Genomic DNA, 23,321 nt, shown 5'->3' on the forward strand with positions numbered 1-23,321 from the left:
TTTCTGTTGTACAACTAACTAGGTATCCCCCTTTCCTTTCTGTTGTACAACTGACTAGGTATCCCTCTTTCTGTTGTACAACTGACTAGGTACCCCCTTTCTGTTGTACAACTGACTAGGTATCCCCCTTTCTGTTGTACAACTGACTAGGTATCCCCCTTTCTGTTGTACAACTGACTAGGTATCCCCCTTTCTGTTGTACAACTGACTAGGTATCCCCCTTTCCTTTCTGTTGTACAACTGACTAGGTATCCCCCTTTCTGTTGTACAACTGACTAGGTATCCCCCTTTCTGTTGTACAACTGACTAGGTATCCCCCTTTCCTTTCTGTTTTACAACTGACTAGGTATCCCCCTTTCTGTTGTTCAACTGACTAGGTATCCCCCTTTCCTTTCTGTTTTACAACTGACTAGGTAACCCCCTTTCCTCTCTGTTGTACAACTCTTTCCCAGGGTCAGAGGAAACCTCACAGAAGGTCAGATCGACAGGGACTTCATGATCAAACACACCTGGAAGGTTCACTTTCTAACTTTCTGAGGTCACAGGTTTTGTTGTGATAGAGATGGAGCTTTGGGTGTGACCCTGGTTTCATATGTCACCCCACACTCCAGAGAGAGGAAGGAAGAAAGAGTTAATGTGGTGGAGCAGAGGAGCAAGACAGATGGATGGAGAACGTATAGCTCTATAACATGGCGTATAACATGGTTCTAATTACAAATGTCTCTAAGGAGTTTCCTAAAGATAGTGTGCAGGAAAAAGGTTTATATTTTGTTTTGCCCCTCTCTCTCCCTCTACCCCTCTCCCTCAACCCCTCTACCCTTCTCCCTCTACCCCTGTACCCTTCTACGTCTACCCCTCTACCTCTACCCCTCTACCTCTCCCCCTCTTCTCCTAATTATCTTTGTTGTTCCTGCGTTTCAGATGCTGGTCCCCAGACGACAGTTGTTCCAGTGCCCCCGTCTCCCCAATATCACCCCTCTCCCCAATCTCCGCCCTCCCCCTCCCTGCACCAGGCCAGACCTTCCCAGGACCAGGGTGCTCCTGTGCCACCCATTAGGAGGTCTCAGCGCCAGAGACCCAGACGCTCTAACAGTGACCCTGTCCTACTGGACCTGGCTGCCAAAGGTGAGACAGGGTCACACACACACAGACACATACATATACACACACACACACGCACACACACACGCGCACAGTGGCTCCAACAGCCAAAGAGTGACGCTGCTGGACCTAGCTGCCAAAGGTAAAAGAGGATCACATAAACTGTATAGTTCTGGAACAGTTGGTCTGTCATCACTTAATCTAAAGCCTCTGCATCTGTCAGCAAGACACATTTGGATTGCTGTATCCCTGTAAGTGTGTGAGTGTGTGAGTGTGTGTGTGTGTGTGTGACCTCCCTCACAGGGATAGCAGAACTGTTGTTTGCTAAACTGCAAAGCACAATTTACTAATGCTTCCAACAGATGTCCCACTACATGCAATTCTACAGACACACTAACCCCCCAACCCTCTCTCTCCCCTCTCTCCCACCCCTCTCCCACCCTCTCTTTCCCCCTCTCCCCCCCTCTCTCCCACCTTTCTCTCTCTCTCCCTTCTCTCCCAACCCTCTCTCCCACCCCTTTCCCATCCATCTCTCTCCCCATCTCTCTCCCCCTTTCTTTCTCTCTCCCCCTCTATCCCACCTTTCTCTCTCCCAACCCTCTCTCCCACCCCTTTCCTATCCATCTCTCTCCCCTTTTCTCTCTCTCTCCTTTCTCTCCCACCTTTCTCTCTCTCTCCCTTCTCTCCCATCCATCTCTCTCCCCCTTTCTCTCTCTCTCCCCCTCTCTCCCACCTCTCTCTCTCCCCTTCCTCTCTTCCACCCCCTCCTCCCTCAGTGTTAAGCTGTGAAGCAGCCACACAGACCACCGAGGTCTCCACCCAGACTTCCAAGTCCGCCCTGGCCTCCCAGTCGTCCCGGCCCCAGACGGTGGCTCTCCGGCGGGGTGGTAGAGGCCCGCGGCGTCCCCGGCCCTCCTCTATGGTGGACTACCAGAGCTACAGACACACCCAGCAGCTGGTCAGCAGGTTTCTAGAGCAGCCGGCCCACTGCAGCCTGACACCCGAGGTCCAGGAGCTGGTGGACAGCATCCGTAGCGTGCTGCGCTCAGACCAGGAACACATGGAGGAGGCCGTCCGCTGTGCCAGCTTCATAGAACAGGTAAAGAGGCTACATAGAGGCTACATAAAACTGGTTAAGAGGCTACATAGAGGCTACATAGAACTGGTAAATAGGCTACATAGAGGCTACATAGAACCGGTAAAGAGGCTACATAGAGACTACATAGAACTGGTAAAGAGGCTACATAGAGGCTACATAGAACCGGTAAAGAGGCTACATAGAGACTACATTGAACTGGTGAAGAAGCTACATAGAGGCTACATAGAACTGGTAAAGAGGCTACATAGAGGCTACATAGAACTGGTAAAGAGGCTACATAGAACTGGTTAAGAGGCTACATAGAGACTACATAGAACTGGTAAATAGGCTACATAGAACTGGTAAAGAGGCTACATAGAGGCTACATATAACTGGTAAAGAGGCTACATAGAGGCTACATTGAACTGGTAATGAGGCTACATAGCGGATACATAGAACTGGTGAAGAAGCTACATAGAGGCTACATACAAGCTACATAGAGGCTGCATAGAACTGGTAGAGAAGGGTTCCCCAACCGGTGGCCCACGGGTGATTTTATTTCCGCCCCCACACCAAAAAAAGAAGACTATAACAACACCAGCAAATCAGCTCCAAGTGATTTTAGTTTTGGAAATCTGCTCCAAAGTATTCCCACACGTAATATTGTATATGTGATCATATACAAATGTAAGCAAAGTTTGAAATTATTACGTTTTAGTCAAATAAATTCAGGAGTAAACATGTGCTTAACAAGTCACATAATAACTTGCATGGACTCACTCTGTGTGTCCCACGCATACAATTAGCTGTAAGGTCCCTCAGTCGAGCAGTGAATTTCAAACACAAAACCATGGAGGTTTTCCAAAGAAGGTCCACATACTGGTTGACGGGTACAAATGAAAAAAGCAGACATTGAATATCCCTTTGAGTTATTAATTACACTTTGGATGGTGTATCAATACACCCAGTCACTACAAAGATACAGGCTTCCTTCCTAACTCAGTTGCCGGAGAGGAAGGAAACCGCTCAGGGATTTCACCATGAGGCCAATGGTGACTACAGTTACAGAGATTAATGGCTGTGATATGAGAACAGAGGACGGATAAACAGCATTGTAGTTACGCTACAATAGAAACCTAATTGACAGAGTGAAAATAAGGAAGCCTGTACATAATAAAAATATTCCAAAACATGCTTCCTGTTTACGACAAGACACTAAAAGTAAAACCGAAAAAAATTTGGTAAAGCAATTAGCTTTATGTCACGAACCAGGGTTATGTTTGGTGCAAACACAACACATTACTGAGTATCACTCTCCATATTTTCAAGCATAGTGGTGGCTGTATGTTATGGGTATGCTTGTACAAGAAAAATCCTAGAAGTAAACCTGGTTCAGTTGCCTTCCCACACTGGGAGATGAAATCTCCTTTCTGCAGGACAATAACTCAATACTCAAGGCCAAATCTACATTGGAGTTGCTTACCAAGAAAGACAGTGAATATTGCTGAGTGGTCGAGTTATAGGTTTAACTTAAATCTGCTTGGAAATCTATGGCAAGACTTGAAAATGGTTGTCTAGCAATGATCAACAACCAATATGACAGAGCTTGAAGAAGGTTGAAAAGTATTATGGGCAAAGAATGTACAAGCCAGGTGTGTAAAGCTCTTAGAGACTTACCCAGAAACACTCACAGCTGTAATCACTGCCAAAGGTGATTCTAACATGTATTGACTCAAGGGTGTGAATACTTATATAAATTTGATATTTCTGTAGCTATATAGACCAGATAGTGGCTACATAGACCAGGTAGAGGCTACATAGACCAGGTAGAGGCTACATAGACCAGGTAGAGGCGACATAGAACTGCAAAACTGTTTGGGTTTTCACACTCCATAGTTTCCCGTGTGTATCAAAAATTGTCCACCACCCAAAGGACACCCAGCCAACTTGACACAACAGTGGGAAGCATTGGTGTCAACAAAGAATGCTTTTTGACACCTTCTGGGGGGGTGCAACTCAATATGAGGAAGGTGTTCCTAATGTTTTGTATACCCCGTGTGTATACCTCACATGCTTCCTTTAATATGACTAAGGAATTAGCCTAATAAAATGTTTATCTGACTCCATAAAGATAATTAAAATATGCAAGCCAGCATTAGGCAATGAGTCGGTGTTGACTAGCAAGAATTGGTCTGAGAGTGTCTATATCAAAGACAGATATTTAATAGCATTGTAAAAATGAACGGATTCACATACAAGGCATAAAATGTAACTTACAAGCATTACAAATCATTAGTCTAGGCATGATCAGAGAGGGAGAGAGACAAAGAAACCATGGCCAAAGGCCCATAGCTCATGGGAGAGGCAGAGAGAGAGAGAGTCTAGGTATCTCACCAGCGTAGGTCACAAATAAGAGAACAAATAAGAGAAAGAGACAAGAGAGAAAGAGACAATCAAATCAAATAAAATCAAATGTATTTATATAGCCCTTCGTACATCAGCTGATATCTCAAAGTGCTGTACAGAAACCCAGCCTAAAACCCCAAACAGCAAGCAATGCAGGTGTAGAAGCACGGTGGCTAGGAAAAACTCCCTAGAAAGGCCAAAACCTAGGAAGAAACCTAGAGAGGAACCAGGCTATGTGGGGTGGCCAGTCCTCTTCTGGCTGTGCCGGGTGGAGATTATAACAGAACATGGCCAAGATGTTCAAATGTTCATAAATGACCAGCATGGTCGAATAATAATAAGGCAGAACAGTTGAAACTGGAGCAGCAGCACGGTCAGGTGGACTGGGGACAGCAAGGAGTCATCATGTCAGGTATTCCTGGGGCATGGTCCTAGGGCTCAGGTCAGTTTAAACTGGAGCAGCAGCACGGTCAGGTGGACGGACTGGGGACAGCAAGGAGTCATCATGTCAGGTATTCCTGGGGCATGGTCCTAGGGCTCAGGTCCTCCGAGAGAGAGAAAGAAAGAGAGAATTAGAGAGAGCATATGTGGGATGGCCAGTCCTCTTCTGGCTGTGCCGGGTGGAGATTATAACAGAACATGGCCAAGATGTTCAAATGTTCATAAATGACCAGCATGGTCGAATAATAATAAGGCAGAACAGTTGAAACTGGAGCAGCAGCACGGCCAGGTGGACTGGGGACAGCAAGGAGTCATCATGTCAGGTAGTCCTGGGGCATGGTCCTAGGGCTCAGGTCCTCCGAGAGAGAGAAAGAAAGAGAGAAGGAGAGAATTAGAGAACGCACACTTAGATTCACACAGGACACCGAATAGGACAGGAGAAGTACTCCAGATATAACAAACTGACCCTAGCCCCCCGACACATAAACTACTGCAGCATAAATACTACAATGAATTTAACATCTGATTGTTTGGATTCAAAATATGAGTTGTTGACCAATCGCATGACTGTAAAGTTAACCTCCAATCAGGTATCAGACCTTCAGGATGTAATCACAACAGAACCTCTACTACCCAGAGATGTGACATGAGAGGGTTGGCAAGATAACACAGATAATGCTGAATTCCTGAGGAGAAAATCTAAAACCTTTTGCATTGAGTGTTGATAAGAGTCACTTCGGGGGCTGAACCAACCTACAGTCCCACCTAGCTATCTTAAGATGACTGTAAATCACTCTGGAAAAGAGCGTCTGCTAAATGATTAAAATGTTAAATGTAGAGGCTACATAGGACAGGTACAGGCTACATAGAACAGGTACAGGCTACATAGAACAGGTAGAGGCTACATAGGACAGGTACAGGCTACATAGGACAGGTACAGGCTACATAGAACAGGTACAGGCTACATAGGACAGGTACAGGCTACATAGGACAGGTACAGGCTACATATAACAGGTACAGGCTACATAGGACAGGTACAGGCTACATAGGACAGGTACAGGCTACATAGAACAGGTACAGGCTACATAGGACAGGTACAGGCTACATAGGACAGGTACAGGCTACATAGAACAGGTACAGGCTACATAGAACAGGTACAGGCTACATAGGACAGGTACAGGCTATATAGGACAGGTACAGGCTACATAGAACAGGTACAGGCTACATAGAACAGGTACAGGCTACATAGAACAGGTACAGGCTATATAGGACAGGTACAGGCTACATAGAACAGGTACAGGCTACATAGGACAGGTACAGGCTACATAGGACAGGTACAGGCTACATTAGATGTCTTCACAGAACCACCAGTACCCGAATACTTGAGACCACATCCAGACCCAAGCGGAACCGGATCCAGAATTCAAAATAATGTCACGGGTCTGGGTGGGATTTGATATGATTGTCACAGGTCTCCGGTATGTGTCATTTTAACTGACTTATCCAGAATGACCCATACAGAACCGAATGAGACTGCTGCAGTAGAGAGAGAGAGTGAGGGAGAGAAATTGTATAATTTATGCTGCTGTGCTTTGCTTTTCACGAGAGTGGAGCATGGAGAGTGTAGCTTGTTGTTGACCATTCATAAGTCATCAACACGGCAATAAGCTCCAGTCACAGAGCCTCCGTGCGGGGCAAAAGTTAGGAGATATCTAATCAATGGTAGATAACATTTAAATAATGGAATTAAAAGTTAAAGGAGAAGGACAGGCTACAACGACCAAGAGCCAACAGGTAGACTGCTACTTTATATTCTGAATGGAGTTGTTATTATTGTAGGATGAGAAAATGCATGAAGTGTCAACTAGCCCCTGCTACAGCGTCACCTCGCTCTGCCTCCTCTCCCTCAGCCCCTGCTAGAACGTCAGCTATCTCTGCCTCCTCTCCCTCAGCCCCTGCTAGAACATCATCTATCTCTACCTCCTCTCCCTCAGCCCCTGCTAGAGCATCACCTCTCTCTGCCTCCTCTCCCTCAGCCCCTGTTAGAGCGTCACCTCACTCTTCCTCCTCTCCCTCAGCCCCTGCTACAGCGTCACCTCACTCTGCCTCCTCTCCCTCAGCCCCTGCTACAGCGTCACCTCACTCTGCCTCCTCTCCCTCAGCCCCTGCTAGAGCGTCACCTCGCTCTGCCTCCTCTCCCTCAGCCCCTGCTAGAGCGTCACCTCGCTCTGCCTCCTCTCCCTCAGCCCCTGCTAGAGCGTCACCTCGCTCTGCCTCCTCTCCCTCAGCCCCTGCTACAGCGTCACCTCACTCTGCCTCCTCTCCCTCAGCCCCTGCTAGAGCGTCACCTCGCTCTGCCTCCTCTCCCTCAGCCCCTGCTAGAGCGTCACCTCGCTCTGCCTCCTCTCCCTCAGCCCCTGCTAGAGCGTCACCTCGCTCTGCCTCCTCTCCCTCAGCCCCTGCTAGAGCGTCACCTCGCTCTGCCTCCTCTCCCTCAGCCCCTGCTACAGCGTCACCTCGCTCTGACTCCTCTCCCTCAGCCCCTGCTACAGCGTCACCTCGCTCTGACTCCTCTCCCTCAGCCCCTGCTAGAGCGTCACCTCGCTCTTCCTCCTCTCCCTCAGCCCCTGCTACAGCGTCACCTCGCTCTGCCTCCTCTCCATCAGCCCCTGCTACAGTGTCACCTCGCTCTGTCTCCTCTCCCTCAGCCCCTGCTAGAGCGTCACCTCGCTCTTCCTCCTCTCCCACAGCCCCTGCTACAGCATCACCTATCTCTGCCTCCTCTCCCTCAGCACCTGTTAGAGCATCACCTCACTCTTCCTCCTCTCCCTCAGCCCTGCTACAGCTTCACCTCACTCTGCCTCCTCTCCCTCAGCCTCTGCTAGAGCATCACCTCGCTCTGCCTCCTCTCCCTCAGCCCCTACTAGAGCGTCACCTCGCTCTGTCTCCTCCCCCTCAGCCCCTGCTACAGTGTCACCTCGCTCTGCCTCCTCTCCCTCAGCCCCTGCTACAGCGTCACCTCGCTCTGCCTCCTCTCCCTCAGCCCCTGCTACAGCGTCACCTCGCTCTGCCTCCTCTCCATCAGCCCCTGCTACAGCGTCACCTCACTCTGTCTCCTCTCCCTCAGCCCCTGCTACAGCGTCACCTCGCTCTGCCTCCTCTCCCTCAGCCCCTGCTACAGCGTCACCTCGCTCTCACTCCTCTCCCGCAGCCCCAGCAAACCGTCACCTCGCTCTGCCTCCTCTCCCTCAGCCCCTGCTACAGCATCACCTCGCTCTGTCTCCTCTCCCTCAGCCCCTACTAGAGCGTCACCTCTGCCCCCTCTCCCTCAGCCCCTGCTAGAGCGTCACCTCTGCCTCCTCTCCCTCAGCCCCTGCTACAGCGTCACCTCGCTCTGCCACCTCTCCCTCAGCCCCTGCTAGAGTGTCACCTCGCTCTGCCTCCTCTCCCACAGCCCCTGCTACAGCGTCACTTCGCTCTGCCTCCTCTCCCTCAGCCCCTGCAAACCGTCACCTCGCTCTGCCTCCTCTCCCTCAGCCCCTGCTACAGCGTCACCTCGCTCTGCCTCCTCTCCCTCAGCCCCTACTAGAGCGTCACCTCTGCCTCCTCTCCCTCAGCCCCTGCTAGAGCGTCACCTCTGCCTCCTCTCCCTCAGCCCCTGCTAGAGCGTCACCTCTGCCTCCTCTCCCTCAACCCCTGCTACAGCATCACCTCGCGCTGCCTCCTCTCCCTCAGCCTTATCAGCTCTGGTTAATAAAGTAGCTTTTCTGGTGCTTCCATCACTCGGATCAGACCAGGTCTGGATCCGACCAGGTCAATACGGGACGGGTCTAGTTGTCCTCGGGTCCGTTCGGAATGGGTCTTTATATATACATATTAAAAAAAAAAGATTTATGCATATTGGGTCCGGATGGGAAAGCGCCAGGTCCATTTCGGGAACGAGTCCTACTTTTTGGACGCGTGAAGGTCTCTAGGCTACATAGAACACTGTGCTAGCTACATGGAACACTGTGCTAGCTACATATAACACTGTGCTAGATACATATAACACTGTGCTAGCTACATAGAACACTGTGTCAGTTACACAGAACACTGTGCCAGCTACACATAACACTGTGCCAGTTACATAGAACACTGTGCCAGCTACATAGAACACTGTGCCAGTTACACAGAACACTGTGCCAGAACACTGAGCCAGCTACATAGAACACTGTGCCAGCTACATAGAACACTGTGCCAGCTACATAGAACACTGTGCTAGCTACATAGAACACTGTGCCAATTACATACAATACTGTGCCAGTGACATAGAACACTGTTTCAGCTACATAGAATACTGTGCCAGCTACATAGAACACTGTGCCAGCAACATAGAACACTGTTTCAGCTACAGAGAACACGGTGCCAGCTACATCGAACACTGGGGCCGCAACATAGAACAATGTGCTAGCTACATAGAACACTGTACCAGCTACAGTACATATAACCCTGTGCCAGCTACATAGAACACTGTGCCAGCTACAGTACATAGAACACTGTGCCAGCTACATAGAACCATGTGCCAGTTACATAGAACACTGTGCCAGCTACATAGAACAATGTGCCAGCTACATAGAACACTGTGCCAGCTACAGTACATAGAACACTGTGCCAGCTACATAGAACCATGTGCCAGTTACATAGAACACTGTGCCAGCTACATAGAACAATGTGCCAGCTACATAGAACAATGTGCCAGCTACATAGAACACTGTGCCAGCTACAGTACATAGAACAATGTGCCAGTTACATAGAACACTGTGCCAGCTACATAGAACAATGTGCCAGCTACATAGAACAATGTGCCAGCTACATAGAACAATGTGCCAGCTACATAGAACAATGTGCCAGCTACATAGAACACTGTGCCAGCTACATAGAACAATGTGCCAGCTACATAGAACAATGTGCCAGCTACATAGAACAATGTGCCAGCTACATAGAACACTGTGCCAGCTACAGTACATAGAACCCTGTGTAGAGAAGTGGAAACCGGATGGATAGGAAAGTAGGGGGGGTGAGGAGAGAGAGAGGGGAGGAGAGGGTGTTGAGAAGGATTAGTAGGTCAGGAAGACAGGACAAGAGATACATTTGGGTGAACTATCCCTTTAAACTGCACCTCTTCTCCTCTCCTCCTCTCTCTCCAGGTGATCACAGTATCAGAGACACCAGTTGGAGCCCTGCCCCAGCCCCTGTCCCTCCCCAGGGGATGCTCCAGACCCCATGTCCCCATGCTGGACTGTTCCTCCCGGACCCTCCCCCAGCCCCTCCGGAAGAGGCCCGGCCTGCTGCACCTGCGGAGTTGTGGAGACCTCAGCACTTTCACCTGGGCAGAGCAGCAGCCACTAGAGGCCAGGCAAGGTGGTGGATCTGGCTTCAAGTCCTGGTCTAGAGCGGGTTCTAGAGTAGGTTCTAGGTCGACGTCACGGGCGGGCTCACGCCTGGATCATCACGAACGCCCCCACAGTCTCATAGGGGTGTTTAGGGAAACGGTGATCTGATGGAACCCTCTTCCTATCCCAACACTCCCCGAGCACAAACTGATGGCAAGGTCCACTGGGGGAAACACCTTATTGACTCCAAGGAAAAGGCGCCCCCTGGTGGCGAGGTTTGGGAATGCCACTGCTAAACCTTGTGGGGAAAAGCCATTCTAAAGAACTTTGAAACTGAGTCCCACAGACTGCAAGTACTAGCCTTTAGAAGGGCTGTGTGTGTGCGGCTGCGTGCGTGTGTTGTGTGCCTAAGGTGTGTGTGTGTGTGTGTCTGCTGCACTAATACTGTTGAAGTGTATGTACAGTGTGTAGTGTTGTCTGTACACTGTTGTTTGCATTGTGAAAGAGGTGACCTGGGAATCAAAGGTTTCAAAATTGTCTCCAAATATTTCCATTAACAATTCTGTGTTACAAGCTACTATAAAATGATTGGCTGTACATATGACAGCACTGAACCCTACCTGCATGTGAGAGTCTATGGAAGGCTCTCTCTCTCGCTATACTTCACTATCTGCCCAGTGCCTTAAGTAAAGCAACATGGAATGTTCCATATAAAATGTGCAGTATTTAATTAAACTGGCCATGCACTATGAGTGTTGAGTCTTAATTCAGCTTTAATTCATTTGGGATTGGGATTCAATCCCCATCGCCCATCATTTTGGCTATGCACCTTTTTAAAGGCAATGCTCCAACTGCCGTTCACAATAAACGCTGCAAATGTCGGGCTCAATCGGAAACGACATTTACACTTCAAACGCACTATAAATGTGCCTCTTATACGCTTCCGGATTACATCTAGACCTTAAAGTGCACCGTTTATGCGCCGGGATTCAATCCAAGGCACGCTAAAGAGCAGCTCACCGGACAGACAATACGTCTTTCACGTAGATTACATTCATAATAAACGTTGCGGATGTCAATTTAAATTACCTTTAATAGGTGCACTGTCGGCTGTGGATCGAATCCTGGCCTTAGAAGCAACAACAAAAACAACAACAGTCCTTCTGCAAGTAGTTTATTGTTGTAAATACCGGTAGAAACATTACAGTTCTGTAGTTCAGTAACATCACAGAAAAGCTAGCAAATGAATGCAAATTGCCATAGCTTTACAGAAAGTCGTATTCTTCACGTTTTCATCATCTTTAGACATGTCGACAAAACATTTTAAGATGAATTACATTCAAAACAGTGCATTATAAACACTAGTTAGCCTACCTCACAGTCACCATCGACTCAAGTGTACGTTTGCTGCCCAATCTCTTTACAAAGGACAACTTTGCTGCGTCACAATAGCCTACTATCACCAACACGGACAAGGAAGGTCTATACTTCAGCAATTTGCCCCCTGTCTTCATTACCTTTGTGCTCTAGACAAATATGTAATTATGTTTTTTTTCCCCACAATCATTCGCTTCCTCTCTTACCTAGTTCACATGAAACCACTTCTTTAATTAAGAGACATTGTAACCACTAGTTTACTCAGTTCTCATTTCACCTTATTTGTTATTCATTGAAGCTTGCTTATATGGTCAATCCAAACTCAACACACAAAATAACCATTAGAAGTGTATATACCTGTATATTTATATGTGTGTGTGTGTGTATACAGTGGCAAGAAAAAGTATGTGAACCCTTTGGAATTACCTGAAATTCTGCATAAATTGGTCATCAAATTTGATCAGATCTTCATCTAAGTCACAACAATAAATAGACTTAGTTTGCTTAAACTAATAACACAAATTATTGTAATTTTTGTCTATAGTGAATTAATTATTTAAACATTTACAGTATAGGTTATAAAAAGTATGTGAACCCCTAGGCTAATGACTTCTCCAAAAGCTAATTGGAGTCAGGAGTCAGCTAACCTGGAGTCCAATCAATGAGACGAGATTAGAGATGTTGGTTAGAGCTGCCTTGCCCTATAAAAAACACTCACAAAATGTGAGTTTGCTATTCACATGAAGCATTGCCTGATGTGAACCATGCCTTGAACAAAAGAGATCTCAGAAGACCTTTGATTAAGAATTGTTGACTTGCATAAAGCTGGAAAGGGTTACAAAAGTCTCTCTAAAAGCCTTGATGTTCATCAGTCCATGGTAAGACATATTGTCAATAAATGGAGAAAGTTCAGCACTGTTGCTACTCTCCCTAGGAGTGACCGTCCTGCAAAGATGACTGCAAGAGCACAGCGCAAAAGGTTAAGAAGAATCCTAGAGTGTCAGCTGAAGACTTACAGAAATCTCTGGAACATGCTAACATCTCAGTTGACGAGTCTACAATATGTCAAACAATAAAGAATAGTGCTCATGGGAGGACACCATGGAAGAAGCCACTGCTGTCCAAAAAAAACATTGCTGCACATCTGAAGTTTGCAAAAGTGCACCTGGATGTTCCACAGCGCTACTGGCAAAATATTCTGTGGACAGATGAAACTACAGTTGAGTTGTTTGGAAGGAACACACAACACTATGTGTGGAGAAGAAGACACAGCACACCAACATCAAAACCTCATCCCAACTGTAAAGTATGGTGGAGGGAGCACCTCAGGGCCTCGACAGCTTGCTATCATCGACGGAAAAATGAATTCCCAAGTTCATCAAGACATTTTGCAGGAGAATGTTAGGCTCTCTGTCCGCCAATTGAAGCTCAACAGAAGTTGGGTGATGCAACAGGACAACGACCGAAAACACAGAAGTAAATCAACAACAGAATGGCTTCAACAGAAGAAAATATGTCTTCTGGAGTGGCCCAGACAGAGTCCTGACCTCAACCCGATTTAGATGCTGTGAAATGACCTCAAGTGAGCGGTTCACACCAGACATCCCAAGAATATTGCTGCCCTGAAACAGTTTTGTAAAGAGGAATGATCCAAAATTCCTCCTGACCGTTGTGCAGGTCTGATTCGCAACTACAGAAAATTTTTGGTTGAGGTTGCTGCTGCCAAAGGAGGGTCAACCAGTTATTAAATCCAAGGGTTCACACACTTTTCCCACCATGCACTGTGAATGTTTACTTGGTGTGTTCGATAAAGACATGAAAACGTATAATTGTTTGTGTGTTATTAGTTTAAGCAGACTGTGTTCGCCTATTGTCACCTAGATGAAGATCAGATCAAATTTGATGACTAATTTATGCAGAAATCCTGGAATTTCCAAAGGGTTCATATACTTTTTTCTAGACACTGTATATTATGTATTCCAGCTGGTTTAGGTTTAATGTGGAATAATTAAGTCGTCATCATACACACTAGAAGCAGGAATGATACAGCACAAGACCGACCGGTGGATCATGCTAGAACATCATATGGTCGACCGAACAACCGGTGACTTCAGATACAGACCGGTGACTTCAGATACAGACTGGTGACTCCAGATACAGACCAGTGACTCCAGATACAGACCGGTGACTCCAGATACAGACTGGTGACTCCAGATACAGACCGGTGACTTCAGATTCAGACCAGTGACTTCAGATAGACAGACCGGTGACTTCAGATACAGACCAGTGACTTCAGATAGACAGACCGGTGACTTCAGATACAGACCAGTGACTCCAGATACAGACCAGTTACTTCAGATAGACAGACCGGTGACTTCAGATACAGACCGGTGACTCCAGATAGACAGACCGGTGACTCCAGATAGACGGACCGGTGACTCCAGATAGACAGACCGGTGACTCCAGATACAGACCGGTGACTTCAGATAGACAGACCGGTGACTTCAGATAGACAGACCGGTGACTCCAGATACAGACCGGTGACTCCAGATAGACAGACCGGTGAATCCAGATACAGACCGGTGACTTCAGATAGACAGACCGGTGACTTCAGATCGACAGACCGGTGACTTCAGATAGACAGACCGGTGACTTCAGATAGACAGACCGGTGACTCCAGATAGACAAGCCGGTGACTCCAGATACAGACCGGTGACTTCAGATAGACAGACCGGTGACTCCAGATACAGACCGGTGACTCCAGATAGACAGACCGGTGACTTCAGATACAGACCGGTGACTTCAGATAGACAGACCGGTGACTTCAGATACAGACCGGTGACTCCAGATAGACAGACCGGTGACTCCAGATACAGACCAGTGATTTCAGATAGACAGACCGGTGACTTCAGATAGACAGACCGGTGACTTCAGATACAGACCAGTGACTCCAGATACAGACCGGTGACTCCAGATACAGACCGGTGACTCCAGATAGACAGACCGGTGACTCCAGATATAGACCGGTGACTTCAGATAGACAGACCGGTGACTTCAGATAGACAGACCGGTGACTTCAGATAAGCCATGCTAGAACATCATGTGGTTGACCGAACGACTGGTGACTACAGACTGACTGGTGACTCAAGATAGACCATGCTAGAACATCATATGGTCGGTAGGTAACTCCAGATAGGCCATGCTAGAACATCATATGGTAGGTTGGTAACTCCAGATAGGCCATGCTAGAACATCATATGGTAGGTTGGTAACTCCAGATAGGCCATGCTAGAACATCGTAGGTAACTCCAGATAGGCCATGCTAGAACATCATATGGTCGGTAGGTAACTCCAGATAGGCCATGCTAGAACATCATATGGTCGACCGTACAGGAACTCTTCTTCAGTATCATGTTAGTTCAATATCATAAAGAGTAATATTAACAGTAATATTAATAAGGCCAAATGAGCTTTAGGCATGAGACAGACAGGAACAGACAGAGACAGAAACAAACAGATATAAACAGGCAGCGATAGAGATAGAAACAGATAGAGACAAACAGAGATAGAGACAGAAACAGACAGAGATAGAGACAGAAACAGACAGAGATAGAGACAGACAGAGATAGAGACAGAAACAGACAGAGATAGAGACAGAAACAGACAGAGATAGAGACAGACAGAGATAGAGACAGAGACAGACAGAGAAAGAGACAGAGGCCAAAATGAGCGTTAGGCATGAAACAGACAGACAGAGACAGAGATATAGACAGAGACAGAAACAAACAGATATAAACAGGCAGAGATAGAGATAGAAACATATAGAGATAGAAACAGACAGAGATAGAGACAGAAACAGACAGAGATCGAGACAGAAACAGACAGCGATAGAGACAGAAACAGAGAGAGATAGGGACAGACAGAGATAGAAACAGACAGAGATAGAGACAGAGGCCAAAATGAGCGTTAGGCATGAAACAGACAGACAGAGACAGAGATAGAGACAGAGACAGAAACAAACAGATATAAACAGGCAGAGATAGAGATAGAAACAGATAGAGATAGAAACAGACAGAGATAGAGACAGAAACAGACAGAGATAGAGACAGAAACAGACAGAGATAGAGACAGAAACAGACAGAGATAGAGACAGAAACAGACAGAGATAGAAACAGACAGAGATAGAGACAGAGAGAGATAGAGACAGACAGAGATAGAGACTGAGATAGAGAGAGATTAGAGAGAGATAGAGGCAGAGATAGAGACAGAGATAGAAACAGACAGAGATAGAGACAGATACAGAGAGACAGATACAGAGATATAAACATAAACAGAGAGAGATAAACAGCCTGAGATAGAGACAGAAGCAGACAGAGATAGAAACAGACAGATAGAGACCGAGATAGAAACAGACAGAGATAGAGACAGATACAGAGATAGAGACAGATACATAGAGACAGAAATAGAAACAGACAGAGATAGAGACAGACAGAGATAGACAGAGGCCAAAATGAGCGTTAGGCATGAAACAGACAGACAGAGACAGAGATAGAGACAGAGACAGAGACAGAAACAAACAGAAATAAACAGGCAGAGATAGAAACAGACAGATAGAGACAGACAGAGATAGAGACAGATACAGAGACAGATAGAGATAGAAACAGACAGAGATAGAGATAGATACAGAGATAGAGACAGATACAGAGATAGAGACAGATACAGAGATAGAGACAGATACATAGAAACAGAAAAAGACAGAGACAGAGACAGATACAGAGAGACAGAAACAGACAGATAACCCTGAAGGAGCTGCAAAGCTCCACAGCGGAGATTGGAGTATCTGTCCATAGGACCACTTTAAGCCGTACACTCCACATAGCTGGGCTTAATGGAAGAGCTACCAGAAAAAAAGTCCTTGCTCAAAGACAAAAAATAAGCAAACACGTTTGGTGTTCACCAAAAGGCATGTGGGAGACTCCCCAAACATATGGAAGAAGGTACTCCGGTCAGAAGAGACTAAAATTGAGCTTTTTGGCCATCAAGGAAAACGCTATGTCTGGCGCAAACCCAACACCTCTCAGCACCCCGAGAACACCACAATGAAGCATGGTGGTGGCAGCATCATGCTGAGGAGATGTTTTTCATCGACAGGAACTGGGAAACTGGTAAAACATTTAAGGAATGATGGATGGTGCTAAATATAGGGAAATTCTTGAGGGAAACCTGTTTCAGTCTTCCAGACATTTGAGACTGGGACGGAGGATCACCTTCCAGCAGGACAATGACCCTAAGCATACTACTAAAGCAACACTTGAGTGGTTTAAGAGTAACATTTAAATGTCTTGGAATGGCCTAAGTCAAAGCCCAGACCTCAATTCAATTGAGAATCTGTGGTATGACTTAAAGATTGCTGTACACCAGCGGAACCCATCCAACTTTCAAGGAGCTGGAGCAGTTTTGCTTTGAAGAATGGGCAAAAATCCCAGTGGCTAGATGTGCCAAGCTTATAGAGGCATACCCCAAGAGACTTGCAGCTGTAATTGCTGCAAAAGGTGGCTCTACAAAGTATTGACTTTGGAGAGGTGAATAGTTATGCACGCTCAGGTTTTCAGTTTTTTTGTCTTATTTCTTTGTTTCACCCCCCAAAATATTTTGCATCTTCAAAGTGGTAGGTATGTTGTGTAAATCAAATGATTACAACCCCCCCCAAAAAAATCAATTTTAATTTCAGGTTGTAAGGCAACAAAATAGTAAAAATGCCAAGGGGGGTGAATACTTTCGCAAACCACTGTATCTCTCTATTCTGCGTGGGAATACTATGGAGATTTCCAAAATTAAAATCACTTGGAGCTGATTTGCTGTTGTTTTGTACAGTCTTATATGCCCCCCCCCCCCCCCAAAAAAAATAAATAAATATATATATATACACTACCAGTCAAAAGAATGTAGAATAATAGTGACGACATCAAAACTATGAAATAACACATATAGTAGTAACCAAACAAGATATATCAAAATATATTTGAGATTCTTCAAAGTAGCCACCCTTTGCGTTGATGACAGCTCTGCACACTCTTAGCATTCTCTCAACCAGCTTCATGAGGTAGTCACCTGGAATGCATTTCAATTAACAGGTGACTTTGTGGAATTGATTTAGTTTATTTTGTTTGAGCCAATCAGTTGTGTTGTGACAAGGTAGGGGTGGTATACAGAAGATACCCCTATTTGGTAAAATACCAAGTTCATATTATGGCAAGAACATCTCAAATAAACAAAGAGAAATGACAGTGATGACAATGACAGGAGGAGGTGTGATGGTGTGGGGGTGCTTTGCTGGTGACACTGTCAGTGATTTATTTAGAATTCAAGGCATACTGGGACACCTTCAGGCTGTGTGAGGGCTATTTGACCAAGAAGGAGCGTGATGGAGTGCTGCATCAGATGACCTGGCCTCCACAATCACCCGACCTCAACCAAACTGAGATGGTGTTAGAGACGATTTGGACATATTTGTATAAAAGACAGAACATACAGAGCTCCATGTATATTTGTGTAAATATATTAAATATGAATGTCTATGATGAAATATTAGGTACGTACCTTTATGATGATGATTTACCTGATTGAGATATATTCATTTGTTGTTAGTGTAATTCAGTTTTTGGCCCCCCCTCTTGCCCATTCATTGTACTGTGGTAAGTGTGTTAGGATAAAAGCAGGAAGTTGGGCCTTCGGGATGTGAGAGTCCCTGCTAGATGCGGGAGCGGTATAGTTTTTTGACCATACAGACTTACAAACAGGTCATATTATGTATTTTCCATGTCAAGTAATCTCTGATTTAAGTTGATTGGAGAATATATTTTTTTTGTGTTAGATATAAGAAGAATACCATTTTTTGTTGCACCATATCCCTGGATGTCATTGAATGTTTGGCCGTTTAGAAACCTTGAGTGTGAACTATGCGTACGAAACAACCCCGCTTCAGGCTAGGGCAGTGGCTAAGGTAACGAGGAAAGGAAGCCACTACAGGTGGTTTGGAATGAGTCGGACCGCAGAGTGAAGGAAAACCAGCCAACAAGTGCTTAGCATATGTGGGAACTCCTTAAAGACTGTTGGACAAGCATTCCAGGTGAAGCTGGTTGAGAGAATGCCAAGAGTGTGCAAAGCCGTCATCAAGGCAAATGGTGGGTATTTGAAGAATCTCAAATATAAAATATATTTTGATTTGTTTAACACTTTTTTGTTTACTACATGAATCCATATGTGTTATTTCATAGTTTTGATGTCTTCACTATTATTCTACAATGTAGAAAATAGTAAAAAATTAAGAAAAACCCTTGAATGAGTAGGGGTGTCCAAACTTTTGATCGGTACTGTATATAAATATATAAATATTTTTTGTTGATGTGGAAACCTTGGGTGGCCAAGTAAAATGAACCACGAGCCACCAGTTGGGGAGCCCTGCTGTAGCCTATTTAACCCCTTGTAGTCTAGCCCCTTCATGCAGCAGATCACTGATCATTGGTGAATAAAAGAACACCAGAGAACTGTGAGATTATGTTGATTCAAAGTACCTTCAATTCATCCCATCTGATAACAAAATTACATCTAAAAATAAAAGCATTAATTATGTTTGTTTTTTTTTAAAACAACAAAATAATGGCCCATTTCCTGTACTATGATGAACATCCTTCAAGTATAAAGATTGAGCTCTAAATGCAATGCACTATATTATAATATGTTATGTACTATGAACACAATTACAATATGGTCTCGCATAAATACTGCAGATTAAATTCAAGACAAAATAAAAAAACAAATTGTGTGTCTATTAAATAAGACGGTTGAATGTACATTTCTCCATTACAAAATAAAATACAAAATAATATCAGTGAACTTTTTAGTTGGTATTGTAACACAGTCTAATCCTAACCCTAATTTCAGTTTGGTGCACAATCTAATTTTCAGCATAACACATTTTTCAGCATAACAAAAATGAAGACGCTTAACTTGGTTTTTCAGTCTGGGTAATCTCTTATGTATTGTAACACAGTCTGGGTAATCTCTTCTGTATTGTAACAGTCTAATCCTAACCCTAACTCAGTCTGGGTAATCTCTTCTGTATTGTAACACAGTCTAATCCTAACCCTAACTCAGTCTGGGTAATCTCTTCTGTATTGTAACACAGTCTAATCCTAACCCTAACTCAGTCTGGGTAATCTCTTCTGTATTGTAACACAGTCTAATCCTAACCCTAACTCAGTCTGGGTAATCTCTTCTGTATTGTAACACAGTCTAATCCTAACCCTAACTCAGTCTGGGTAATCTCTTCTGTATTGTAACACAGTCTAATCCTAACCCTAACTCAGTCTGGGTAATCTCTTCTGTATTGTAACACAGTCTAATCCTAACCCTAACTCAGTCTGGGTAATCTCTTCTGTATTGTAACACAGTCTAATCCTAACCCTAATTTCAGTTTGGTGCACAATCTAATTTTCAGCATAACACATTTTTCAGCATAACAAAAATGAAGACGCTTAACTTGGTTTTTCAGTCTGGGTAATCTCTTATGTATTGTAACACAGTCTGGGTAATCTCTTCTGTATTGTAACAGTCTAATCCTAACCCTAACTCAGTCTGGGTAATCTCTTCTGTATTGTAACACAGTCTAATCCTAACCCTAACTCAGTCTGGGTAATCTCTTCTGTATTGTAACACAGTCTAATCCTAACCCTAACTCAGTCTGGGTAATCTCTTCTGTATTGTAACACAGTCTAATCCTAACCCTAACTCAGTCTGGGTAATCTCTTCTGTATTGTAACACAGTCTAATCCTAACCCTAACTCAGTCTGGGTAATCTCTTCTGTATTGTAACACAGTCTAATCCTAACCCTAACTCAGTCTGGGTAATCTCTTCTGTATTGTAACACAGTCTAATCCTAACCCTAACTCAGTCTGGGTAATCTCTTCTGTATTGTAACACAGTCTAATCCTAACCCTAACTCAGTCTGGGTAATCTCTTCTGTATTGTAACACAGTCTAATCCTAACCCTAACTCAGTCTGGGTAATCTCTTCTGTATTGTAACACAGTCTAATCCTAACCCTAACTCAGTCTGGGTAATCTCTTCTGTATTGTAACACAGTCTAATCCTAACCCTAACTCAGTCTGGGTAATCTCTTCTGTATTGTAACACAGTCTAATCCTAACCCTAACTCAGTCTGGGTAATCTCTTCTGTATTGTAACACAGTCTAATCCTAACCCTAACTCAGTCTGGGTAATCTCTTCTGTATTGTAACACAGTCTAATCCTAACCCTAACTCAGTCTGGGTAATCTCTTCTGTATTGTAACACAGTCTAATCCTAACCCTAACTCAGTCTGGGTAATCTCTTCTGTATTGTAACACAGTCTAATCCTAACCCTAACTCAGTCTGGGTAATCTCTTCTGTATTGTAACACAGTCTAATCCTAACCCTAACTCAGTCTGGGTAATCTCTTCTGTATTGTAACACAGTCTAATCCTAACCCTAACTCAGTCTGGGTAATCTCTTCTGCTATCTATCCTCTGATTTAGATGGATGTGTTCTGTTCCAGCAGAAACCCTGGTGAACTATCGTACTACAGTATTCAGCTACAACCCGTTTTCCCAGGAGGCACAAAGACAGTCCATCACCCCGTTGCTCCATCAGACCAGACAAAACCCATCACTCCCTGTTGCTCCATCAGACAAGACAAAACCCATCACTCCCTGTTGCTCCATCAGACCAGACAAAACCCATCACTCCCTGTTGCTCCATCAGACCAGACAAAACCCATCACCCCCTGTTGCTCCATCAGACCAGACAAAACCCATCACCCCCTGTTGCTCCATCAGACCAGACAAAGCCCATCACCCCCTGTTGCGCCATCAGACCAGACAAAACCCATCACCCCCTGTTGCTCCATCAGACCAGACAAAACCCATCACCCCCTGTTGCTCCATCAGACCAGACAAAACCCATCACCCCCTGTTGCTCCATCAGACCAGACAAAACCCATCACTCCCGTTGCTCCATCAGACAAGACAAAACCCATCACTCCCTGTTGCTCCATCAGACCAGACAAAGGCATATATTATATTCAGAATATACATGACTCTGGATGGAATACATCACGTAGCACCGGTCAGAGTGCCTGTAAAATCCTTAATGTTGTTAAACTTTTCTGGCATATTGCGGTTTGATGATCCAGTTCTTCCCCTGCTCTTCCCAGGGTGGAAATAAACCGTGCACGTGAGAATGTGAATAGACCAATATCAGCCGTGCACGTGACTGGAGCCGAGCTTGTAGAACTTGTAGAACTGGTTTTCCTGGACAACACGTATGTTTTTGTAAGGGAACATGGATTCCTTTGAAGGTAGTAAATCATTGAGTGGGTGTAGTGCTTCTACATCTACATTGTTTGCTGTTCGGGGTTTTAGGCTGGGTTTCTATACACCACTTTGAGACATCAGCTGATGTAAGAAGGGCTTTAGAAATACATTAGATTGAATTTGATTGATAGTGTACCTCCTCTGGATGAGATGAGTTCAGACAATAACAAATGTCTGGGCATAGAGAAGAGAGAACGCAGCTTGGAATGCTGGATAAATCAGCCCAAATCTCAGCCATAAAAACATACTGGAGACAAAAGAAAGGAAAAACTAAAGTTGGAAAGTTGGGAACGATTTGTTTTCTTCATCTGTTCTGGTGGGCTACCAGAGTCTTTCATCATCTGCCTCGACTCTCGTTAATGTTAGCTGGAAGGTGTGGAATGTTATGAGGAAGAATATGTGATTGGTTGTTCAGAGTGGTAACACTTGTTAATCAGCAGGTTTCACACTCATTCTCTTCTTGTTTGTGTTGTGGGAGAACACAGAGGTAACCCTAACATATCAGATGAGTGCAGCCGGAGAGAGAGAGAGAGAGAGAGAGAGAGAGAGAGAGAGAGAGAGAGAGCGAGAGAGAGAGAGAGAGAGAGAGGGAGATAATGGAGAAGGAGATAATGCTTGGAGAAAGAGAGAGGGAAAAAAGACAGAGAAAGACAGAGGGAGAGAACGAGAGAGAAGGGCAGGAAACGACCCTCGGGATGGGAGGGGCTTGAACAAGCTGTCTGGTACAGCCCACCTCTACTCTCCACAGCAAAACAATCGGATTAGAGAGTATTCCAGAGCACATGATAGGTCCACTCATAAGGCTATATAAGCTTCATTCTCCAATGGTGATCTGGGGTTTGGGGAGAGGGGGAGGAATTGCCTCACACACAGAGGGTGCAGTGATGCTGGGGGTCAGGGGTCAGGATAGAGTCAGAAGGTGAGGTCGGTTCTAGATGTAAACGGGTTGCTCCTGGGCAGTTAGCAAGCGGTACATGGCAGCTGGCATCGTCTTCATGTGGATCTGTGGAACAGAGAGAGAAAGAGAGAGAAAGTCAGAGGTGAAGAGTCATGCTGATCGTAGTTATGAATCTTAACCCTAACCCTAGCCTCAATCCTAACCCTAAACCCTAGCCTCAACCTAACCCTAAACCC

General features: G+C 45.3%; 2 protein-coding genes across 5 annotated transcripts in view; one reads left to right on the forward strand and one right to left on the reverse strand.

Annotated features, from left to right (window-relative positions):
- The window catches only part of LOC118937404 (endosomal transmembrane epsin interactor 1), a 44,955-nt gene extending 33,805 nt beyond the window's left edge, over positions 1 to 11,150 (forward strand). The window contains exons 8-10 of the mRNA XM_036936390.2: positions 922 to 1,125; positions 1,878 to 2,200; positions 10,213 to 11,150. Of these exons, the coding sequence (XP_036792285.1) occupies positions 922 to 1,125; positions 1,878 to 2,200; positions 10,213 to 10,566 (881 nt within the window). The 3' untranslated portion in view covers positions 10,567 to 11,150. The remainder of the gene's footprint in view (positions 1 to 921; positions 1,126 to 1,877; positions 2,201 to 10,212) is intronic.
- Positions 11,151 to 19,407: 8,257 nt separating this feature from the next.
- The window catches only part of LOC110535119 (amyloid-beta A4 precursor protein-binding family A member 1), a 132,329-nt gene continuing 128,415 nt past the window's right edge, over positions 19,408 to 23,321 (reverse strand). Inside the window, exon 13 of one of the 4 annotated variants that reach the window (XM_036936393.2) lies at positions 19,408 to 23,190. In XM_036936393.2, the coding sequence (XP_036792288.1) occupies positions 23,119 to 23,190 (72 nt within the window). In that variant the 3' untranslated portion in view covers positions 19,408 to 23,118. The remainder of the gene's footprint in view (positions 23,191 to 23,321) is intronic. The other 3 variants (XM_036936391.2, XM_036936392.2, XM_090191181.1) reach the window with 3 other exon arrangements.

The sequence above is a fragment of the Oncorhynchus mykiss genome, chromosome 11 (assembly GCF_057628025.1).
Source record: "Oncorhynchus mykiss isolate SJ-2025 chromosome 11, ASM5762802v1, whole genome shotgun sequence".
NCBI classification, from domain to species: Eukaryota; Metazoa; Chordata; class Actinopteri; order Salmoniformes; family Salmonidae; genus Oncorhynchus; species Oncorhynchus mykiss.